Source organism: Misgurnus anguillicaudatus, chromosome 19 (assembly GCF_027580225.2).
Source record: "Misgurnus anguillicaudatus chromosome 19, ASM2758022v2, whole genome shotgun sequence".
In the NCBI taxonomy this organism is placed as follows: Eukaryota; Metazoa; Chordata; class Actinopteri; order Cypriniformes; family Cobitidae; genus Misgurnus; species Misgurnus anguillicaudatus.
In genome coordinates this window covers 34,472,086-34,496,324 of record NC_073355.2, presented here as the reverse complement: position 1 = coordinate 34,496,324, position 24,239 = coordinate 34,472,086, and the positions used below count along the sequence as shown (strand labels likewise).

General features: G+C 38.9%; 1 protein-coding gene across 6 annotated transcripts; it reads right to left on the bottom strand.

Moving 5' to 3' along the window:
- Window positions 1-1,468: 1,468 nt before the first annotated feature.
- Window positions 1,469-24,208, bottom strand: copz2 (COPI coat complex subunit zeta 2). Of its 6 annotated transcripts, none has more exons than XR_008641830.2 (11): window positions 24,054-24,208; window positions 22,459-22,527; window positions 8,817-8,901; window positions 7,156-7,247; window positions 6,927-6,982; window positions 6,075-6,152; window positions 4,822-4,873; window positions 4,224-4,372; window positions 3,809-3,847; window positions 3,603-3,635; window positions 1,469-2,374 (listed from the first exon to the last, which is right to left on the bottom strand). XR_008641830.2 is itself a non-coding variant. In XM_055194568.2 (10 exons), exons 1-10 carry the CDS (start codon window positions 24,069-24,071, stop codon window positions 2,327-2,329), a joined length of 570 nt encoding a protein of 189 aa, XP_055050543.2. In that variant the 5' UTR covers window positions 24,072-24,207; the 3' UTR covers window positions 1,469-2,326. The 6 variants fall into 6 exon arrangements, 2 of the variants coding, with proteins under 2 accessions (XP_055050543.2, XP_055050544.2); XR_008641828.2 differs by having other exon boundaries at window positions 4,240-4,372; XR_008641831.2 differs by lacking the exon at window positions 3,603-3,635.
- Window positions 24,209-24,239: the final 31 nt, after the last annotated feature.

Genomic DNA, 24,239 nt, shown 5'->3' with positions numbered 1-24,239 from the left:
TTCAACAAACTAAATTATGCATTAATAATGTTTGCTTTAAATTTTGGCTTCTCTGTAAAAAATTTTGCTGCGTAAATGTTAAGGTATAAATAATTTGTATAATCAAAAAGTAATTTCAACAATTTTACATTTTAACAAAAAAAGGCTGCTGAATTTTAGTTTTTAATTAAGTAAATGTATATTTCGTTCAAAAAGTTTTTTTTACTTCTCTTAATGATGTTGTAATACCATAATAATTTTTGCTGCCTTAAATGTTAAGGCATAAATAATTTGTATAAACAAAAAGTCGTTTAAACTTATTTAACATTTTAACAAATAAATAAACAAATAAATAAGGCAGCTGAATTCTTTTTTTTTTATTAAGTAAATGTATATTTTATTCAAAAAGTTGTTTTATATCTCTTAATGATGTTGTAATACCATAACAATTTTTACTGCTTTAAATGTTAAGGTATAAATAATTTGTATAAACAAAAATTCGTTTACACTTATTTTACACTTTAACAACAGCAAAAAATAAGGCAGCTGATTTTTTGTTATTTTTGTTTTTAATTAAGTATGTAGTATATTTCATTCAAAAAGTTTTTTTTTTACTTCTCTTAATAATGTTGTAATACCATAATAATATTGCTGCCTTAAATGTTACGGTATAAATAATTTGTATAAACAAAAAGTCGTTTAAACTTATTTAACATTTAAATAAATAAATAAATAAATAAGGCAGCTGATTTTTTTTTATTTTTGTATATATGTATATTTCATTCTAAAAGTTTTATTTTACTTCTCTTAATGATGTAATAATACCATGATAATATTTGTGAAAAAGCATATATTTGTTATAGAAATATTTTACTTTACCCCATTATGCAAGATGAAGAAATAAAATATAATTTTAAACTTTTTTTACAGTAATCAGCAAATAACTAACAAAATATTTAATAGCTATGTATTAGAATAGTATAATTAATCCAAGACATACGTTTCGCAGCTAATTTTGTTAACATAAATTACAGCAGCATTACTAAAGCGTGTTAAAAGCGTTTAAAAAACGAAAGAACTGAAATTTGAGGAATAATTTATTGCTAACAGCTCAAATTTGACATCTTTAAATGTATGCAACGTCTATAGGCCACAAAAAAAAATCTGATTGGATGTTAACTCTACTTGGTCAACACCCACGTTTCTGCGTAGCCCAAGTTAACTTTGGCCACTCCTGCTTTGACAGGCATATAATTGGTTGAAGCACGGAGGTGGAGACCTGACTTTGCGCTTGCCATTGGCCTACAGCATCCAATGGCTGAACAAACCACGCCTTCCTTCTTTATGAATGGTACTTTTATGCAGGCTTATGTTGAATATTCACGATTAACCAAAGCTTAGTGGTCTACAGGACCGTTTCTCTCACCAATGAAGAAGGAGCAACAATGCGCTTTTCGCTGACTCAAAAAAAAACAAACGACTACACAACTCCTATCAAAACCATATTTATTACTTTGTGGTGACAAAACCATAGTAAAAAACGAAACAAATTAAACGGGAGAATGTGGTATGTGCAGTTTAATTTCCTAGAAAAACATTCTAGTAAACAAAATATATTATTTCCATTATTTAAAAAAGTTATTTATTCTTGTACTAAATTACTATGTAGTGTGTATTTGCCTTGCCAGACAATTGTTGATATAATAATGCTAACAGACCCATATTAATATAATAATCTTTATAATTTTAAGCAAAATTAAAAATCCATTGTAACATCATACATTTGTGAAACAGCAAAATATCGCTGTTGAAACATTGCAAAATGCTTTTTAGGTAAGCTTAAAATATGTGGTGACATCTAAATTGCATGGTCTTATTCAAATATTTCTTATGACTTAATGCACTAAAATGCATTTGGCTACACAACTAAAATAGTAATTTTGATAATTTTTTACATGGTGTAACAGAACATCAAATCTATTGTAACAAAAGACCAAACCATGTTTGACAATCATAGGAGCTGATCTCTATCAAAATCAAAAGACAATATGTTTGCTTCAAAAAAATGTAAATTATTTTAAAAACAGCTTTAGACAAAACACCCAAGTACAATGTGCAGTGCTGATATTTTGCTCCAAAACTGATTAGCAAAAACATCATTTCAAAAAACCCTAAATATTCAACAAAAGAATAAATATACATAAACAAAAGATAAGATGCAACTGTCCTTATGCACTACTTTTATGATGAATTAAATTACAACTTATAAAAACAAAAAGAAATTGTTTCCCAATTCACTTTAATAATTTACTTATTCCTTCAAGTCACAAAAAGTAGGCTATTTGACTTATTTCAGAATTGACCATTTGATCTGCTCCTTTGCTGACTGCAACACCTAAAAGAAATAAAATAAGATTTTCAGTAAAGAAGTGGATGACCTGACCTCCATTACTCTGTATAAAATAACGTGTTTGTAGCATAAAATTAGTCTGTGTTGTAAAATTGGTTCATGAAGTCTTATTTTTTGTAATATTTTGGTTATGTTGTAAATGACCACTAAATCAAGGTACGCTATAAAAACTGCTGGATTACTTTTAACCCAGCATTGGGTCCAAAAAGGACTAACTCAATCCGTTGAGTAGTAATCTTTCCTTAGCTGGGTTGTTTTAACACATTGTTGGGTAAAATATAAATACTTTTGTGGTTAACTTAACCCAAAGCTGGGTTAAAAATAAAATTAATAAATCAATTAAATTTGATTTTAGAGTGTAAAATAAAAATGTATTAACCCGAATCAAACCAAAATAATAAATACATAATTTGCCCAATAAACACCATAAATAAATGGGGAAAAAAATCATTCCAGAACAGCAATGAGGTGCTCATTTCTTAAACACAACATTTCGAGTTCACCCAAAAATGAAAATTTTGTTTTTCTTTTACTAACCCATGTTGTTACAAACCTGTATAAATATCTTTGCTCTGATGACCAAAGAGGAAGACATTTTGAAAAATGTTAAACGAAAACCGATCATGAGCCCCATTGACTTCCATAGTAGGACAAAAGAATACTATGGAAGTCAATGGGGCCTCTGATCAGTTTGATTAAATTAGATCAGATTCAGGATATCAGTATTTGTATAGGTGCCAGATTAGGTGATACTATGGAAATAATTTAAAGGGGGGTGTGTAGCCTAATAATATGAACATAATATCCTACAGAAATTTACAAATGGATATGCATATAAGTTAGACTACAAGCTTTAAATCATCAGAACAAATACATTCATACATTTATAACAACATGAGAGTGAGTAAACTATGACAATTTTTAATTTTTGGGTGAACTCTCACTTCCCGAAAATGTCATATTATGGCCACGAGGTGGCGCATGAAAACCGCAATATTGGACTCATAGCGCTACTAAGCTTTTTCAGACGTGCAGTCTATTTTTAAAGGGCTATACTATCAAATACTACAGTATTCAGAATTTTTTTCATAAAAAATTAAAAATGTAATAATTTATACTTCTATTCTATACAGTCTTGTTTCCATTTGGAAAAACAAAACATACACCCTGAACAGGCCCGTGCACGTGCATGCACAGGTAAGTGTGCACTTACATTAGATGTGATATTCAGTTTCTCAGTGATGTGCTGTAAGGGTTAAAGGTTAGTGGGGAAGAATGAGAATTAAATGAACACAGATGTTAATGATGGTTAGATTAAAGAAGATATCTTATAAGAGAGGTCAATTTAACATCAAGGAAAGGTAATGTTTGTGTGCATGCTTTTGCATGTGTGTAAAGGTGTATGTGTGTGTACTGTACCTGTGCCACACTCTGCTCTGATAATGGGCTGTCCTCCGCCTGTAAAACAATCAGAACGCAGAGAAACTGAAATGAAACAACGAATGCATCAACCATCCGTGCAAAATGCAATACTTGTTAGGTGTTAGGTCAACGGCAACCACATCAACTCTTCAGCTAACATAAATCTGTGTATATTATAGCACTGCCCACTGGATTTATAACCCATCCGTCAGCAGTCTGTACTGAGGTCTGTTACACTGAGATCATGCCATTGATCGAGTGAGTGCCTGTAAGCATAACTCATGTGATTCAGTGTTCCCACTCCACAGAAAGAGTTTTATGGTCGGACATCAGGGAGCGTGGCATGACGTTTGCTTAATATTGATTGGCTGCTTCTGGCTCTTCCACACACTCGTGCATGCCATGCAGTTACCTGCCCGCTCTCTCACCCTCATCTCTCTCTTTCTCTCACTAAACCAGAGGAGAGCGAGGTTACAAGAGCTGGCGTCTTTCTCCTTGGCCCTCCACGTTCCCAGTGATGTAATCAAAAAGGACAAAGCCAAACGCTTGCTCTGACAAATACTGACAGGGCAAGAGAGGGGACATTTAGTTAAAGCTTGTCTGTTTACTTGAGTGATAAATTAGTTTTAGAAGCCGGCTACTACGTAAAAGCAAAACTCAAATTAAATTCGAATGAATGTAATTTGCATTTCATTTAATCAAATGGAAGACTACACTAGTCCTGCTATTGTTCCATTTAAAATATGAAACCGACACAGTTGGAAGAGAAAGGGCAAATTCCGGTCAAAATAAAATGATGTGCTGAGGTATTGTGAAATTATTTAAACAGGAAACAAGATCCTGGGATCTAGCTATCAAAGCAGGTTAGATAACTTGCTGTGTAGGCTAACATGAAAAAAAAACATTTAAAAGCAAAATACACAATTTAAAACATGTTAAAATATATAATGCAAACACTAACAGCTCATTATATCATGAAAAATATTGTTTCTCTTTATCTCGTCTCTTACCTTGTAGTTGACCTTCTCAATGACCTGTTGAGGGTCACTCTCCAAAATCACTCTATGAACAAAAAAGAACAACGTAAGGCTGTCAGAGGTACTGAATTTAACCCATATTTAAAAATATCAATATTAATGTACATTTTAAATAAATATAACCATCGAGATAATGATAACATGATTTTGTTTCCAAATGAACACTTAAAAAAATCATATCATAATTCATTTCATAATTATGTCAAATATGGACAAACCCGACAGCTATCCCACAGATAGTACACATTTGGTACCAATATTTATTTACCATTGAGAAACGCATTTTTGAGGAACAAATAAGCTCTCTGTAATAGCAAAATGTACCTATGAGGTACTAATATAAACCTTTAGGTGCAAAGCTGTACTTGTTGAAAAAGTACAGCCCCAGTGACAGCTGGAGTACAAATCTTCACCATTTTTCTGACAGTGTGGTTTAAATAACCCAAAATGTTGGGTAGTTATATGGATTTTTCTAGGTTTAAAGGGGACATTTCACAAGACTTTTTTAAATATTTAAAATAAATCTTTGGTGTCCCCAGATGATGTAATGAAATTTTTGCTCAAAATACAACATAGTTAATTTATTATAGCATATTTAAAATTGACACTTTGTAGGTGTAAGCAAAAATGTGCCGGTTTTGGTGTGTCCTTTTAAATGCAAATTAGTTGATCACTGCAATAAATGGCAGTGACATGGTTGGATAGTGCAGTTTAAGGGGCGGTTTTATCCCCTTCTGACATCATAAGGGGTGCCAGATTTCAATGACGTATTTTTTCACATGCTTGCAGAGAACCTTTTCTAGGTTGATACAAGCACTGAGGACCCAATTATAGAACTTAAACATGGAAAAAAGTCCAGCATATGTTTATTTAAACTTAGCAGTTAGGTTTGTCCATATTTTATACAACCTTGTTGAAATGTTTTTTTAGAGTGCAGTAAATATATTCTGTTGAGTCGGTTTCCCGAAAAGGGCTTATCCTAGTCCCAGATTAAAATGCATGTTTGCACTGCCTTAATTTAACATATCATCATCAGTGCCGTTGTTTTGTCTCAAGATGCACACTAGTGTTGTTTTTTGTAAGGTTTGTTTGTAAAAAGTACTTAAATGTCTTAATATAATTCAGTACTAGGCATTGGTTAATCTAAACCCTGTCCGGGAAACTGCCAAAAAGTGACTTTTGTATGTTGTATGCAACCTGAATATTAGTGAAGAATGTATATTTACCCTCCATCAATGATTTCATCCACCATCAGGAATACCCCATCCATATTATCTAGCAGAGTCTTTTTTTCCACATTTTTTCTGTTGAGAAAAATGTGCACATGCACAGGATAATAATTTGAAAAAAGGTTGGTAAAAAGGTTTTCATTTCTGCTATGTCTCCACCAGTTTCTATGGTTACCACAAAAGAACCGGCAAACCTTCCATACTAGGAATTCAGGGAATTCTGACCATAGGCTCACACAGATGCCGCACTCACCACTGAATCGTACAACAACGTCACAGCCACATTGGACTGGTCAAGACTGCACTAAACTTAAGTAAACAGGAGAGCTATGGATTTAATGAATAAAAAACTAGTTCTGTTATATTATATATAGTATTATTTACAAAACATCTTTACTTAACATCCTAATGATTTTTGGCTTTAAAAAAATATAATTTTGACTCGTACAGTGTAGTGTTGGATATTGCTACAAATACACCCTGCCGACTTATGACTGGTCCAGGGTCACATATTTCTATGGTTCTGGCATAAATTAGCTTTAAGGAGCCAGAATGACACAAATACAACGTAATATTTACTCAAGTTGTACCAAACATATACACAAAAGTCTTTGTAAAACAAAAAAGAAAAAGGAAGTTTAGCAGAATGTAAGTGACTGACAGCCTCAGTCCTTTTATACTTATACTGCATAAAAAAAGAAACAATGTTTATGCACATTTTCTTTTAATTACAGAAAAAGAAACTGGAATTTCATTAACCAAAAATGATTTAATGTCAAATAAATTAAACTAACCTCTGAAACATCAAAAAAGTATAAACTTTCTATGGATATCATAGTATGAACTCACCTTAACATCAAACTGAGAGACTCAAACAGGCAACTCAACACTGCCATGAGCATGAGCTGAGATCAAGACATATAAAAAAGAAAAGAACAAATAACACATCCTGGTATACAAAGAAAAATAATCAAATATTTAAAGGCTCACCAGTATAAATAAAACTTAAAGAGTTGATGTCACATGCAAATAAGTCACACAACCTATGGCTTTATGCTCATCTGTATGGAGGACTTACCTCATTCTCCTGTGCGCTGCCAACTACATAGAAGAACAAGTCTATACTGCTCTTGTAGACTATCGTCATTCCCTCTACGAAAGCAATCTCATCTGCATGGAGAAAACGAAATAAGACATTTATTTTAGCTCAAAAAAATATTTAAAGATGTAATGCATTACATGAAATAATTATGTACAAATTACAAGTACACTGAAAAAAAATGATTCATTGAATTTAATAATTTTTTTAAGGTAAGTGGTTGCAATCAATTTATTTAAGCTACATTTAAACAAAAGTTTTATATTTCATTTAACATTACTAATATTTTTTGTTTAAATGTAGCTTAAATAAATAGATTGCAACCACTTACCTTAAAAAACGTTACTAAATATAAAATAAAAAATACCGTATGTTTCGGTCTATAAGCCGTGTTTTTTTTATAACTTGGCTGGTGCTGCGTCTTATAGTCAGGTGCGCCTTGTAAGTCAGTCAGTATGAATTAATTTTGACATTTATGAGGCAAGAGACAACATTACAGTCTACAGCTGCGAGAGTCCGCCATATGCTGCTTCTGTATTTATGTAATTCAATGGGTTAAGTAATGTGGAATGACGAGTATGCGAACTTCACGCTAGTTGGCTTGTTCGGTTAATTTAGCCTATTCAACCTTCCAGGTAAGTTCTGTATGCTATGATTTATCGTTTAAATAATTGATAATATTACTTTAACGTACAGACATCTATTCAGCCTGCTGTTCTGTCTCCTATTGTTTAGTTGAATAACTTTCCAGATTAAATGTCTGTTCTTTGGCTTGGATTTTGTGAAATAATTTTCTAAATAAATGCGACATATAGTCCACTGAACTTAACTAAAGTGAACAAGCTAACCAAGATCAGACTTTTTTGTAAAGATGAGGGGTATTTAATACATTTAATGCACAAAGGAGTGCAGCCCACATGACATGTCTATTGCTGAAATAGGATCAGTTCAGTACTACAGATACTACAGATACTACAGATCAGTCTTTTATTCCCAAAAGGTCCAGGTGTCTGATTACTATCAGGTCGATGCTATTTTTACATCTTTTTACCCAAGTAAATAGCCATGCATTCACTTTTACAAGTATTTGGCAAAAGAATTAAGCGACAGCTTGCATCAAAAACCTCCTGTTCTTAAAATTTTGACAGACCCGACATTTTCACCTGTCTCCACTTTTTTGGAGACAAAAGAGGTATGTATTCGGACCATGTAAAAAAAGCAAACACTTGAACAGGTGAGATGATCAGGGTGGCTTTGTTGCCCTGGTGTCTTACACCCTAACCCCACAGGGCAAGTGACAAAAACATTTGTGAAATGTAACAGGTTCTCCACCCTGTTTCCCAGTAATTTGACCTATAGGCCCGCTGGAACCATGCAAATGTGACCAAAACCCACTGGGAAACAGTTTGGGAATCTGGTTTTATTTTGGGATGCTTTCTTCAAAATATCAGATTTAGATATTCAAAAACTGGGCCAAAAATGTGAGGGCTGCTGTAAATCACTAGAATCAGTTTATTCAGGTTATTTAAAGACAGGAGGAATGATTAAGAGGCAACTCAAACCAATATTGTTTAGTCACTGTGATAAATACATTTGATAGTATTGGTTATTCAAATGCTGCTTAATAATTTAAAACTTACTGTCAGCTTTGTGGGTTTTGTTGAAGACATTCATTTCAAAATTCCTCTGCTCTTTCATGGATGGGTAGAGCTGAGGGTCATAGTACTGAAATTGCAGAGTTTTACAGCACATTAATGGTGATTCATAATGCATAAATCACATTTCCATATTCTGACGACTGAACATATGTTTCAGGGCTGTTTTGGGGGTTTTAGAATGACTCAGTGACTTTATGCAGTTGAGATTTAAAACACTTTTTTTTTAAACGAACACAGATACCTGGACTATCTGGTTTTAGATGGTTTCATCGGACGCACGTGCAGTGACGCGATTACAGCTGTAGCAAATGGCTCGGAGTCAGATTGAGGCCATTTGGCATCTGGATCGTAAACAGCCCTAAAATTGTGACTTTAGATAACCCTGTGTCCTGATAACACAATCACCCAGATATCTACCACCTATCAAGGCTGTAAAGTGGGCGACAATTAAAACAAATGCAGTCTTCAAAGGAGGTTCAAAGGGATCCCACCAGAGAAACCTGAGAGCCGTTCGTTCGACGATTGCCAGAGACACAGCTGGGGGCACAGACTATATGTCTGTGATGAAACCACATTTAAAAATCACAATGAGCTGTTTTAATGTATATATATGTTATATCCCTTTACTGCATGATCATGTATGTGTGATGTAACTGTGTGTTAACACTTTAGTTAGATTTTGTTCACTGTAGCATGGTTCATATCTTAGGTATGAAATTATTATTCAACGTGATCTTAAACCCATGTCTTGTCTAGTATCAAATTAATCTACTCTTTATTTCCCAATCATTTCTATGTATCATATTACCATAAGCCGCATCAATGTCATTTAGTATCGATTTGAAGAGTTATGGAAACAAACTTTTATCATAATGCAAATGTGATGTCTGAAAGAACAAAGGCTTGTTTCCCCGCGCACACATTGGCCATACACCCAAAATGGGCTGGGCGTGTGAAAGGTCAAAACGGCCTATCGCCCAAGCCATCATAGCTCATTTAGCTCATAGCTTATTGCTCATTGATCATCGCTCAATAGCTCAATTCGCTCAGTATCTCAGTCAGTGGCTTAGTTCACTCATGAGCGCTCAATCGCCCGGTTACCCAGGTAACCCGCCAGCGCAGTTTGGAAACTCGCTGAGACTCAACCAGAGTCCCTCGGATTCATCATCTTTTCTCTGAGCCCTGTCTTTCTTCGGGACAGTCTTCCTGGCTTGCACTTTGCGCTAGAGTTCGGAAAACCACGCGGACCAATCCGCCCTACGAAACAACTTAACGGACTACATCTTACGAACACATCTGGACTCTCTCTCTCTCCTTGCTCGCACCGCGTGCAGCAGAAACTTCGCAACGAAAACACAAAGAGCCAAATGCAAGTATAAACTTGTTTTACTCGCTGATGTTTAAGCTTTACCCCTTATAAAATTAAGGCGCTACTTAGAGATTTTCCGATGGTTTGTGCAGATGTTAAGCAATAGTGCTTTGCCAATCTTTTACTCTCTCTCTCTAGCTTTTTCAATCTTTACTTTCTCATCTATGTTTTATGTTATTGTATGTGTGTATGTTTAGTTAGTCGTTATGTGTACTTCATTTTATAGTTAATAAACCGGTTTGCATTTTCACAATTGAATTGTTTCTGTGTTCAATGCTCCTGAAAGTAAAGTCACTAATTCTGCCTTTTGATCCAGCTACACGCTGCGAGTAGCACTGTATATCAGTGAGAAGGTTAATTTTAAAGGCCATGAAATTAACATTTCTTAGACGTTAATATACGATTATGGATATATGTCTTCGGTGGACGAACATATTAATTAATTGTTATTATTAATTCTGCTACGCCAGGTAAAGCCTGATAAACTTGTATAATTAATTACAGTTAATTATACATAATATTCCCTTTGAGCTAAAATCTAAGATTCCCTTGGGAATCCCCGTAGTGTTTCGGTCGGAGGTTCATAGTGTTTCAAATAACGTTATTTCCCTCCTCCCGCTAATTCGCTACATATAATGGTGGAGAACGCGCGGGCAGATTTAAACATTATTTTCTGAGCAAACCAGTTACAAATCAAATGTGTTTTTGCATTGTGTGAATGAAAAAGAACTATCAGCTATAACTGATTTCGTTCTTTCTTTGTATGAATGAAAATGTATTTTCCTGTATCATTTTCAGGACGTAACAGACTCGCGCCCCTGTTATGTATAGTTAACTGCAGTCTTTAAGGTAACCGTATTAAAAAAATACGCTGCATTACCGTCTGATTCCGCCTAATAAAGAGTAGAATTCCTTTATTTAGAGCGAAGCGGTGGTCGAGTGAGCACTCCCATCTGATCAGGCCTTTTTGTTAAATCTCCAGGAAATGATTTACAATTAGAGAAGCTGTCTATTGTATTTTTCCATTTTATTCACGTACGTGGATTTTTAAAATTGTAAGCACCGAGGGTAAGACTTTTCAATTTTAAAGGAGATAAAAACTTGATCAAGTATTTATAGTCACAACGTATGATAAAGCACGTTGGATTCTTGTTTATTTCGTGTCCCGGTAACGTAAGCCAAAAGAGGCACCGGCTGAACACGAGCAAATTACATCCGTCGTCTTAGCAACGCAGCGGCCGCCGATGTAATTACTGTATAGAAGCGAATCTTTGTCAGTTTAAAGCGTACTACCTAGTTCTAACACTAGATGTCAGTCTTGAGTGTCTAACACTTCTTCTTCTCCATTACTCTACGTCTGACTTCCGCTTTCTTTGTTTGTTGGGCGAAATATCGCCATCTAGTGGGAAAAGCTCGTTTGGTCCTCTCATAAACTCTTTTGGGAGTGTATGACAGGAATCAAACTTGGATTTTTGACCTTACTTCAATAACTAGGTTATTCTACTACTTTGTAGTTTTATTTCCTACATATTGAATGTTATGGTCTTAAATTATAAATAATAATTAATATTGCTGTGGCTTTATTAATTTATTATTTCTTTATTTAATTTTTATTTTCATTTTGATTTATTTTATTTTTATTTTATTTCATTTTTTTTTTTTTTGCTGGTCTCTCTCACTCCTTACTCTCCTGTTCTCTTTTCTATTGTAGAGATTTTATTTTTAATTAAGTTTAAATTTAAATTCAATGCAGTTTGATTTATTTTAAATTTTAATTGAATCAATTCTTTACTGTGAATAGAATTCAGCCCCATAAGTCCCATTCTCAGTGAATTCATTTATGTTTTAACTGGTGCAATAGGATAAGCCCCTGTGCATCTCTTGAAAGCTAACACTTGATAGATGAATCAGAGGCTTCGCCAGCGGTGAGTTCTACAAGAGACCGGTCCCGCTGAACTGACTCGAGTGTGTACAGTCGGGGTGCTGCGGTAGCTCCCTCCTTAGCACCTTAGGCAGCAAGACACAGTGCAACCTCTGCCACCGGGCACTCCAATCGCTAACCTTGCCAGCTGACACACAAAAGCCCTAGCGGCAGTGCCAGTTGGTGGGTGACACCTTTGAGTGCGGCCCGGCGGTGTGAAGGGTGTGACTGTTGAGCGGTCGAGGTGGGGAGGGCAGAAGGCCCGGCACTCTTGGCTGCGTGCTCAGGGAAGCGCCTTGTCTCTGTGTTCCACCCTGGGTTTCCTTAAATAGTCAACGAGTGTTGGTGTAAAAGAGATGCACTTTTCTCCCCTCTGTAGCCACTAGAGGCACCAGATCCCTATCAGGTTGGGTCTAACTCAGCCAATCTAGCTAAGCCACTCCCCTAACTCGCATGACTCCATAGTGCCCTCTCCCTGTAAGGCCCTGTCATCAAATTTAGGGTAGAGAACCTGCTAAGCTGAAACAGGAAACCCCTTTTTCCACCTCCTATCCTCTTCATTCCCCCAGCCTTAGGACTTCGTCTGTTGGCTGTCTCAATTCACATTTTCAGTTTATTTTATTATTTTTATTTATTTTTTTTATTATTTTTATTTTTTTTATTATCATTTATTTGTTTTTCCTCTCCTTTCCCTTTCCTGTTTCATTTCATTTCCAGCAACCTTGCTTTATGTTTTATTTTATTTTTATCATTATAATTAATTAATTTTAATTATTTTGATTCACTTTATTTTGGGTTGAAAGAGCAAAACTGCACAAACCATTAGGAGAATTCATTAGTAATACGCTCGAATAACCAAATGTCCAAGGCGACCTATAGGTTTTAACAAAGCGACAAATTACTAAAATTTTTCCCTTATTTCCCCACACTGATTATCTGTGCCGCCGGAGAAAGGCCCTGATAATAAGCTTATAGGCCACATATATATGTATATTATTGCCGTAGCTCGCTGAACTGTGCGGACTCGCATTGGCTCTTTGTGTTTTCTCTTCTACCAGTGTGTCAACATGTCCAGATTACCAAGCCCTGTCAACCACTGGGACCAGCTAGAGGCCTGGCTCAGCGCTGTGACATCTGAACTCCTGCCCAACCTCGCCAATGAACTGCAACACTTGGAAAGAGAGCAACTCGACGGCACCCTGGACAAGTTCATAGCCCACGACCCAACGAGGAGCTACAGTCACAAGGATATAGCCAAGATCACAGGTGCCATCGCTCACAACCTCATCATCCAGCTTAAACTGGGCGAAAGGAACATCGCCCAACTGGAAGAGGATGCAGCAGCTCTACAGCTCCAAGCAGCAGAGGCACGGAGGAATCAGGAGGACGCGCAGAATCGTCTAGATCAGCTGACACAGGGATTAGAGGATCAACACCCATCGACGGAGGAGGAACACTGGAGGCTAAAGGACAAGATTGGACAACTCCAAGAGGCCTTGTCAAAACTCCGCACAGACACAGAGCACAAGGAGCAACAGGAAAAGACAGCCAGAGAAGAGCTGTCTGGAAAGCTCCAGCAGGCTGAACATCTTCTGGTGAGAGCAAAGGCAGAACTGAAGGAACGTGATGCCAAGCTGAAGGCCTGTGAGAATCACCTGCGAGCGTCTCGAGATGAAGGTCGAGCTCTGGCTCAGCAACGAGACCAGGCTAGGGACGACCTTGACTCCGCCCAAAGAGAACTCATTTATGCATATAAACTGCAAGCTGAACAAGTAAGGGAAAAAGCAACCTTTCCCTTTCATTCAACCAGTGAGCCTGCACCCCCCCACCAAAGCTTTTCTGTTGAAAAGGGGGGCGGGAGCCCACTGTTAAAGACATCAGCCAGCATCCCAGAACCTCTCACTACCATAGGGGGGTGGGGACAGACGAATTTCCCGAGGTCACCTGCAGACATGCCCGGCGTGGCACCCAAAGACCTCGACAAGCTGGCTAGAAATATCCCAACATTTACCCCAGAGCCTGCAGGTGGCTATGATATCCACTCTTACCTGCAGGACATTGACTTTTATTTGCAAACACTGCCAAATGTAACCACAAGAGACAAACTGTATCTGCTACGGGTTACTTCCAGTCGTGAGGTGAGGAGTTTCCTTGACCGGCAGCCAGAAAACGTCAAGATGGATTACGAGCAGCTGCAAAAGGCCTTAATAGAAGAGTTTTCGGATCCAGAGTCAGAACAAGGACTTGTTACGGCGATGGACCTCAAACAGAGCCGAAACGAAACTCCACAGGCCTATTACAACAGACTCAGGCGAGCTTACTTTGGCTCACGGAATGAGCCAGGAATGGAGGAGGACTTTAACTTCAGGACCCTCTTCCTGCGAAATCTTCACTTCACAGTAAGCCAACACTTAGGGGTTATGGCCTGCCCTCGCACTATGACAACCAGGCAGCTGCGGGACTTGGCCCATAAAGCTTATAGTAAACAAAGAGCGGCCTCTGAAAAGACTGTTAAAAACCCTGTCATTCTCCCTGTCTCTGAACTGTACCCTGAACTACCACTGGAGGGCGCACGACAACGCCACAGTGAAAGACCTTTCAACAGAGGGCCAAGAGGGTCAAGAGACTTTACAGCCAGCCAGGAATGGTACGGCCATGTAGGGGCTCGTCCCAAGCACCAAATGGGACGTGCCAAGAGGTCATGGAGCCGGCCAAACTCATCAGACAACCAGAAGGGTGGCGGCTCGTGGGAACCTGGCCGACGACCTAGAGGTAACCGTCCTGCACCTGGCAGATCAAATACTGGTAACAGTCAACAGAGAGATCAGTCTCGATACACACAGAGCAAATCTAAGTCTGAACTACCCCCGAAACAGTGTGACACAGACACGTCTGAGACAGCAGAGATTCTGAGAATATTGAAGGAGTTAATCCAAAAGAGGCCCCACAAGGAGGACCACGAAGACAAACCCGACTCCTTATTCAAAGACTTTGGCATACAAACAATATCTCAAACACCAACCAATCAAAGCCTGCAAGTACCAGAGAGTGCTGTGTTAAGTGTCTCTTTCCCTACAGAGTCACAGGAAACCAGCCTTGACTGCCTTTCCATTAATACAACAGCCCCAGTACCAAGCCTCCTGGGAAACCTGATCGAAAGAGGAGAAGCTAAAAAGCTATATCTATCCATCACCTTGGAAAATGAGGTTGAACTAGAAGCCCTCGTCGACACCGGAGCTGACCTAACGCTGATGTCATCCCAGCTTTTCACCAGACTCCAGAACAGAGCTAAGGCCCAAAATTTGACTCTTAAACCCCAAAGGTGTATGCTGAATGTGCAGTCTTACAGCCAGACTGAAGTTCAACTGCAACAGGTGATTCCCATCCACCTGACGATCGGTCCTATGAGCATCATACACCCTGTGTACATCTCACCAATGGACTCATACCCTCTCCTCATTGGCAAAGACCTGCTAGACCGCTTTGAACCCTTAATGGACTTTAAACAGTTAAAAATTTGGGCTCAAGTGCGAGAACCTTTACCCTTTCAATCAGCCAGATCATCTGAGGTAAACTGCCAGGTCACACAGGTCATGGACGACCCCCCAGCCAGCCGCGGGAACTTCGTCTCAGACCTAAACTTCAAAAGTTCACTGCTCTGCAATCTGCATCCAGCCAAAGACTCAGAGCCATACCCAGGACTTGACGCACAAGTTCAACAAAATTTAAAAGATGCAGATGTCATGCAGGATGATGCAGATCATCAGAAACTACAAGCCTTTAACATCGCTACCCAAGCTATGTTAAACCACCTCTCAGACCCCTCCACCTACCCTATCACAAACTCTGACCTGTCTGCTGCTCCAACCCGCAAACGTCTCAACGATGTCAGGCACCTGCTGCGCATACAACACAACATCCTCGGGTATGTCCCTGATGACCGCACTACACCTGCGCTTGTGGTTCCTCAGGCCCATAGGGGGGTCATACTAATGTATGCGCATGACACAGCATGTGCCGCACACCACCGCACAAAAGCCACTTATGAAACACCGAAACAGGTGGCATACTGGCCTGGAATGCAGCACAATGTAGCAGAACACATCAAGAAATGTCTGGTTTGCTGCCAGTTCCAACCGGCTAAGCCAAACCATGGAGCACCACTTCAAAAAAGAGGTGTCAACTTTTCAGTGTCAGACCTCCAGATAGACTGGGTTGGACCATTACCCAGGCCAACGAGGGGCAACAAACACTTTCTCACGGTCATCTGCCAATTCACAAAGTTGGCAGAATGCTTTCCAGCACCCAATGACACCACTCACCAGTATCTGGATGAACTTCATCCGGGAACAACCTTCGCTTTTCGAACGACCAAGATCTGGTACTACAGTTTCGCCCCGCCAATTCAGACAGCTCACCGTCAGCTGTCAAAGAAATTTCTGCCACACTGGACAGGACCTCATGAAATTGTGGACAAACTCTCCCCCATTGCATACCAGATCAGGATGGGCAGGAGTCAGAAGGAACCAATTTCCAGATGGGTCCACCAGAACCAAGTCAAGAGACACTCAACATTATGGCATGATAGTAAAGGGGGGACGAACCAAACTTCTCCACACTGCCTCATCACTAGAACTCTGCCACCTAGGGAACAGCCGCCAATGAAAAGAAAGAGAACTGTCCTGACCAAACAAGGACCTGTAGCGCTCGCCTATTGTTCTTTCTCTCTCTCCCTCTCTGTCACCAGGATGCTGCTGTGGATCACTGTTCTGTACATCAGCCTACATGGGGGATGGTCGCAACCTGAAATCGTGTCACCGGGTCCAGCCTCAGGCATCGTCCTAAAAGAGCAACCTGGACTCCTAATCACAAACTGCAGAACACATAGCCAAAGAGTCTATGTCCGACTCAACCCCCGTGAGGTCTACAGAGCACACTACACAGCATCAGCACCAAAAACCAGTTGGGCAGGAGAACGATGGGCGCAGAACGCTATGATTCACGCAGAGGCTGACATCAAACACATGCTGTACCAACTTCAGAAGATGACCGTCACACAGGCAGGTCTTGGCGGACAAACCAAGCGTCCCAAGCGGTTCCTGGGAGCCCTACTCGGAGCTGCCGCAGCAGCCATTCCACCCTGCCTGGTACCCCTCAGCCTGGTACAGACCATTTTACCCTCTGCCACTGCAGGCCCAACAAACACCCTGCAGGCGCATCTGGCCTACTCCCTAGGTAGCGCAATCTCACTAAGCATAGCCCCTGAACAAGACGAACTTGCTTTTCTGATAAACCTGCCAATCATCGAGTCACACAACATCTACAGAGTCAAAGACATTGTCAATGTTGGCTTCTGGCAGGGAAACACTCACATCAGAATACGCACCCCCGATGTTGTGGGTTACCATGACAGCAACGAACAGCTGTACCTTGCACCAAACCTTCGCATGTGCAGCCTCACTAAAGACGTTCATTATCTCTGCCCCAGCAAACCTTTCCTTCGGGACAACACTGACGGCATCTGTGGGCTGCGGCCCATGAAGATTGACTCTCGTTGTCCTGCCTCAGCTAAACCACGAGCCGAGGTTACTAACACCCAAGCTGAAATCGTAGGTGACCGATGGCTGGTCAACACCCCAGCCAGCACGGCCACTTTGACCTACGACCAACACGACACAGCCACCCGCATCAGTCTACCAAACCAGACGATGTGGATTCAAGTTCCAAAAGATGCGATTCTTCACATCGATGAACTCGCACTCTTTTACCTTCCCAGTGAGGAGTACCACACCGAACTGGAAATTTCTACTTTTTTCAGGGACCACAACTTCACTTTAGACCCTGAACTGGAAATGAGGATTGCAGAAGGGGGGACCCAACTAATTGATGTCACGCCCATCGACACTGCCCTCCAGGCACTTGCTCGCATGCCAGCTATGCACAGCCTCCCTGTTTTCCGAGCCTGGACCGCCACTGACACAGTACTGTGCCTCTCCACAGGAGTAGGATACGCCCTTACTCTTGGCCTCACTTTCATCCTGTACCGAAGAGTCAGCGGGATGCAGGAAACAGCGAACAAGTGCACAGCTGCCGTCCCTCGAGCCTTCAAGCGGAACCATGGGAAGCAAGACACGCAAGCCAAGCAAGAGCCAAATCTCATCAAAATCACCCCTCTGCAGGCACACCGAAGCGCTGCAGAAAATTAAGATACACCTGCCATCCAGACCAAATGACCTGTATAACCATCGCCTATTGAACCATCGCCCACCAAAGTCTCTCAAGACCCTGGTGGCCATGAAGGGGGGATATGTAGCAAATGGCTCGGAGTCAGATTGAGGCCATTTGGCATCTGGATCGTAAACAGCCCTAAAATTGTGACTTTAGATAACCCTGTGTCCTGATAACACAATCACCCAGATATCTACCACCTATCAAGGCTGTAAAGTGGGCGACAATTAAAACAAATGCAGTCTTCAAAGGAGGTTCAAAGGGATCCCACCAGAGAAACCTGAGAGCCGTTCGTTCGACGATTGCCAGAGACACAGCTGGGGGCACAGACTATATGTCTGTGATGAAACCACATTTAAAAATCACAATGAGCTGTTTTAATGTATATATATGTTATATCCCTTTACTGCATGATCATGTATGTGTGATGTAACTGTGTGTTAACACTTTAGTTAGATTTTGTTCACTGTAGCATGGTTCATATCTTAGGTATGAAATTATTATTCAACGTGATCTTAAACCCATGTCTTGTCTAGTATCAAATTAATCTACTCTTTATTTCCCAATCATTTCTATGTATCATATTACCATAAGCCGCATCAATGTCATTTAGTATCGATTTGAAGAGTTATGGAAACAAACTTTTATCATAATGCAAATGTGATGTCTGAAAGAACAAAGGCTTGTTTCCCCGCGCACACATTGGCCATACACCCAAAATGGGCTGGGCGTGTGAAAGGTCAAAACGGCCTATCGCCCAAGCCATCATAGCTCATTTAGCTCATAGCTTATTGCTCATTGATCATCGCTCAATAGCTCAATTCGCTCAGTATCTCAGTCAGTGGCTTAGTTCACTCATGAGCGCTCAATCGCCCGGTTACTTAGGTAACCCGCCAGCGCAGTTTGGAAACTCGCTGAGACTCAACCAGAGTCCCTCGGATTCATCATCTTTTCTCTGAGCCCTGTCTTTCTTCGGGACAGTCTTCCTGGCTTGCACTTTGCGCTAGAGTTCGGAAAACCACGCGGACCAATCCGCCCTACGAAACAACTTAACGGACTACATCTTACGAACACATCTGGACTCTCTCTCTCTCCTTGCTCGCACCGCGTGCAGCAGAAACTTCGCAACGAAAACACAAAGAGCCAAATGCAAGTATAAACTTGTCTTACTCGCTGATGTTTAAGCTTTACCCCTTATAAAATTAAGGCGCTACTTAGAGATTTTCCGATGGTTTGTGCAGATGTTAAGCAATAGTGCTTTGCCAATCTTTTACTCTCTCTCTCTAGCTTTTTCAATCTTTACTTTCTCATCTATGTTTTATGTTATTGTATGTGTGTATGTTTAGTTAGTCGTTATGTGTACTTCATTTTATAGTTAATAAACCGGTTTGCATTTTCACAATTGAATTGTTTCTGTGTTCAATGCTCCTGAAAGTAAAGTCACTAATTCTGCCTTTTGATCCAGCTACACGCTGCGAGTAGCACTGTATATCAGTGAGAAGGTTAATTTTAAAGGCCATGAAATTAACATTTCTTAGACGTTAATATACGATTATGGATATATGTCTTCGGTGGACGAACATATTAATTAATTGTTATTATTAATTCTGCTACGCCAGGTAAAGCCTGATAAACTTGTATAATTAATTACAGTTAATTATACATAATATTCCCTTTGAGCTAAAATCTAAGATTCCCTTGGGAATCCCCGTAGTGTTTCGGTCGGAGGTTCATAGTGTTTCAAATAACATTATTTCCCTCCTCCCGCTAATTCGCTACACAGCTGTGTCCCAATTCAAGGGCTGCAACCTTATAAGCATGCGACCTTAAAAGGTGAGCACTCGGTCTATCAAGGTGGAAGCTTCAGAAGTTCGCGAAGAGAACTGAAATGAGACGGTCTAACCTTCGGAGGACCCATAATTGGGGTCACCTGGTGCACAAGCCCACCGCGCCTGTCAGCAGGACACAGCGGAGACGTTTCGGATTTATTAAAATAAATATGAAATCAGAAAAATATATATATATATTTTTTTTAAAATGACACGTTGATGTAGATTAAATTTACTCATTTTTTTTAAGGTAAGTGGTTGCAATCAATTTATTTAAGCTACATTTAAACAAAAAAGATTAGTAAAGTAAAATAAAAAACTTTTGTTTAAATGTAGCTTAAATAAATTGATTGCAACAACTTACCTTAAAAAAACTAAGTAAATTGAATGATTTTTTTTCATTGTACAGTATATCAAATCAATTAACTGTAGAAATATACGCAACATAAAAAGAATAGTATTAACACAAAACATAACTTATAATACTAAAACAGTGACAAGAATTTTTTTTTCTGATAAATACACTTTTATTTAATAAAGGTTTTAATTGTTTATTTTACAATATCCAGCCATTATATGCAGCCGTTGTATAGACGCGCAATGACTCTTGGGATATCCTCGTCTGTTAAGGATCCATTCGTTCTATCCTTAACAGCGCGGAGAAATTAGGACGCATTTTGAGGCTTCATTCTAAGCATCCTTTGAATTGGGACGGCCTTACTAGCCTCAAGTCGCGCTGCTGTGACGCAATCGGTCTTAAAATACGTCCTTAGAAGGTCGCAGCCTTTGAATTGGGACACAGCCTACACGTCTGGTTGGAACTTTACTTCCGGTTTCAATTTTTTTTAAAGGTCTGACTAGTTGCTAAACTGAACTCCTAAACAACAACCTCGTCGAAAATAACACATGTTGTGTTTTCCTAGGTAATCTACTTGATTATTTTGATTGTTATATAAATAAAATAATTTAAAAAGATTTTGTTGTTATTTATTCTTAGCAGAGTTAATTGGAAGTTACGTGTGTTCCACGAAAGCCGCTTGTTTATGTTGTTACTACTGAAACCATCAATAGTGTGTTTAATTAAACCTAAAACTAAACTCTACAGGAATGTTAGTTTTTAAGTAGCACAATTATGCATTTAAAGGGGCCATGGCACAAGACTTTTTTATGATGTCAAATAAATCTTTGGTGTCCCCAGAGCACATGTGTGAAGTTTTAGCTCAAAATACCATATAAATAATTTATTATAACATGTTAAAATTGACACTTTGTAGGTGTGTGCAAAAATGTGCCGTTTTAGGTGTGTCCTTAAAATTCAAATGAGCTGATGAAGTGCAAACACAGATCACAATGATGGTGGTTTGTTGCAAACTCAATTGTGCTGTGAATTATTTTCTCTTTTTCTCTGCACTAAATGTCAGTGCTGTGATTGGATAGTGCAGATTAAGGGCAGGTATTATTCTAATAAGAGCTCCTTATGACATCATAAGGAGAGCCAAATTTTAACAAACCATTTTTTTATGTGCTTGTAGAGAATGTTTTACCAAAACTAAGTTACTGGGTTGATCTTTTTCACATTTTCTAGGTTGATAGAAGCACTGGGGACCCAATCATAGCACTTTAACATGGAAAAGATTTTCATGCCATGGCCCCTTTAATTAATATAAACTATTATAAGCACATAATGACTTCTGATCATCTATGCATTAATGCAACAATCTATTAAATCTGATTAGTGGTTGACCGATATAGGTTTTTTTATTGGCCGATGCTGATTTTGAGAAAGCAGGGTGTCCAATTTACACAAATAATTACTGTTTAATGAGAGACAAAGGGAAATTTTATGAAACTAAATAAACATTTGCTATGCATAATATTTATAAATACACCCTTTTAAAGTATTTGGTGACATATGATACATATGTACTGCGAATCTGACACCTCACGCTACTGTTTAAATAAGACTTTGGTGCAAGCCAGAGTGTTTGTTGTGCATAAACCAACATACAGTCACATTAAAAGTGAATAATTATTGTTTATTTTACTGTCTGTCAGACTTTGGCTTTACATCAAAGTGTATTTTTAATAGGAACAGCTTTTATTGGCCAAATGAATTTTTTTATGAAAAATTTTAATACCAAATATCGGCCAATTTATCAGCCCCTGCAATATATAGGTCTATAATCAGTTATTTTACCTTTAGTAACTCTTCCAAAAATGTGTAACCCAAAATGAACCTAAAAATAAATAAATAAAAGGAGATCTTGCTCTACGCACCTTTGAAAGCAGTCTGTTCCCATCATTGTCTAAGATGAAGATGGCCTTCACTGTGTAGAGCGATGGTTCCTGATAAAAAAACATTCACAATAAAGTTACCATTTAGCATTCATCATTAGTGAAGTTGTTCAGCTTGCATATCTGATAAGTATAACACAGACGCCATTAAACTAAATTCACAATGCAGATAATGCAGACCAAGGCCTTCGTCATTTTACCAAATGAGAAATGTTTTTGGGACAACATTCTTGTCAACCAGATTAGAGGTATACATTTACAGTTAATATGAAGTTTAGGCTTACAACCAGGTTTATGTGCCTCTGCACTACAATTTTCCTCTCATTTAAGGGATAAATTATGCTTAGGTTTGGTGTAGGTTTTTTCCAATCTTGATCCAGAGACATATCCCACTTTATAAAATCACGTAGAGTAAAAACAAAAACAAGTTGAAAAAGAAAAATCTAGGCAGACAGTGTTGTCTGTGTCTGTTGGCTCGCACAATCCACTCCATCAACTGGGTCCATCCGAGCCAAAGTTCTGTCATGCACTGACTACCACTGATTCAGAGCCTGAGTGTATCACAGAACTTGGGCCAGGTGAACAGAGGAAAAAATGGCTTTTCACATCGTCTGGAAGAGGATCCTGTTTGTCATTGTATATTTTGTAAAACGTCTCCATACACACCTTCAGGGCCCAACAAAGTAACTCCACCCTAGATAAACTGTGAGAACTCCCATTTGCTGGAAGTGTACACACACATTGCTCTAAAAGTTTATAAAGTATAATCCTTTAACTACTATAACTAATTAATAAGCAAATAGGCCTAATAGTCTGGAAAAAAGTTAAATATAGCAATTATCCTATCCTTCGCATAAAGAGGAGTGCTGCTACTTTGCAACTGCTAGTTGGGCTACATTTTGTTTATATAGGTCAAGACAATTAAAATTGCCATTGTGAGCAATAACTCTGGTCTGATCCACGTATCCACCTGTGGAATCAATCACGCGCACCATCCAGACAGCGCGCGCTCCACTCGAGACGCGCAGAAGACGTGGCATCCACGTCCTACTCTGAAAACCCACATCTTCCATTACCAGACACAAAAACTTTCAGAGCAAATTACAATAATTGGAGCAATTCAGTGCAACAAGTGAACATTCACCATTGTTTCCTTCTTACTCTACGATGTATCATCCGTTTATAGTTTGCGTGGCATAGACGGTAAAATAGTACGATACATTGTGTCCCATAAATGTACCATATGCGTTTGTTTCGCAAAAAATCCGGTCGCTTTCTGCCCACAACAATTTCGCGAGGAAAAAAATCATTACATGCACGATGGTTTGTACTTAACTATCATTCGAAATCTTTCCCGTAGTTTAAAACTGTCGAGTGTCTAAAAATAATGTTTCAAGTTAGCACGCTAAGCCGTACATTATTATAAGGCGCAAATAGTTGGAACCGAAAACACATTTCTCTGTAGATTCAAAGACATAAACTGTGAACGTGCTAAGAAATCCAAGTGATTTAGTCTTTCAACGTGACAGTGAGTAAAATACATTAAAAATAGCGATTAAATGACACATAAATCCTACCAGTGCCGCGCAGTCCATGGTGGTAGCTCAGTGTTGACGTGGACAGCTTTGAGCTGTCATTACACTAGCGCTCCTCCTGAAGCCTTCTGACTCACAGGAGGCGGTGCTGCAACTGCAGCCATATGTCCGCCATGTTGGCTCAGCTTTATGCGTCGGTGCGCATGTGTGCAGATTGTATGACAATAA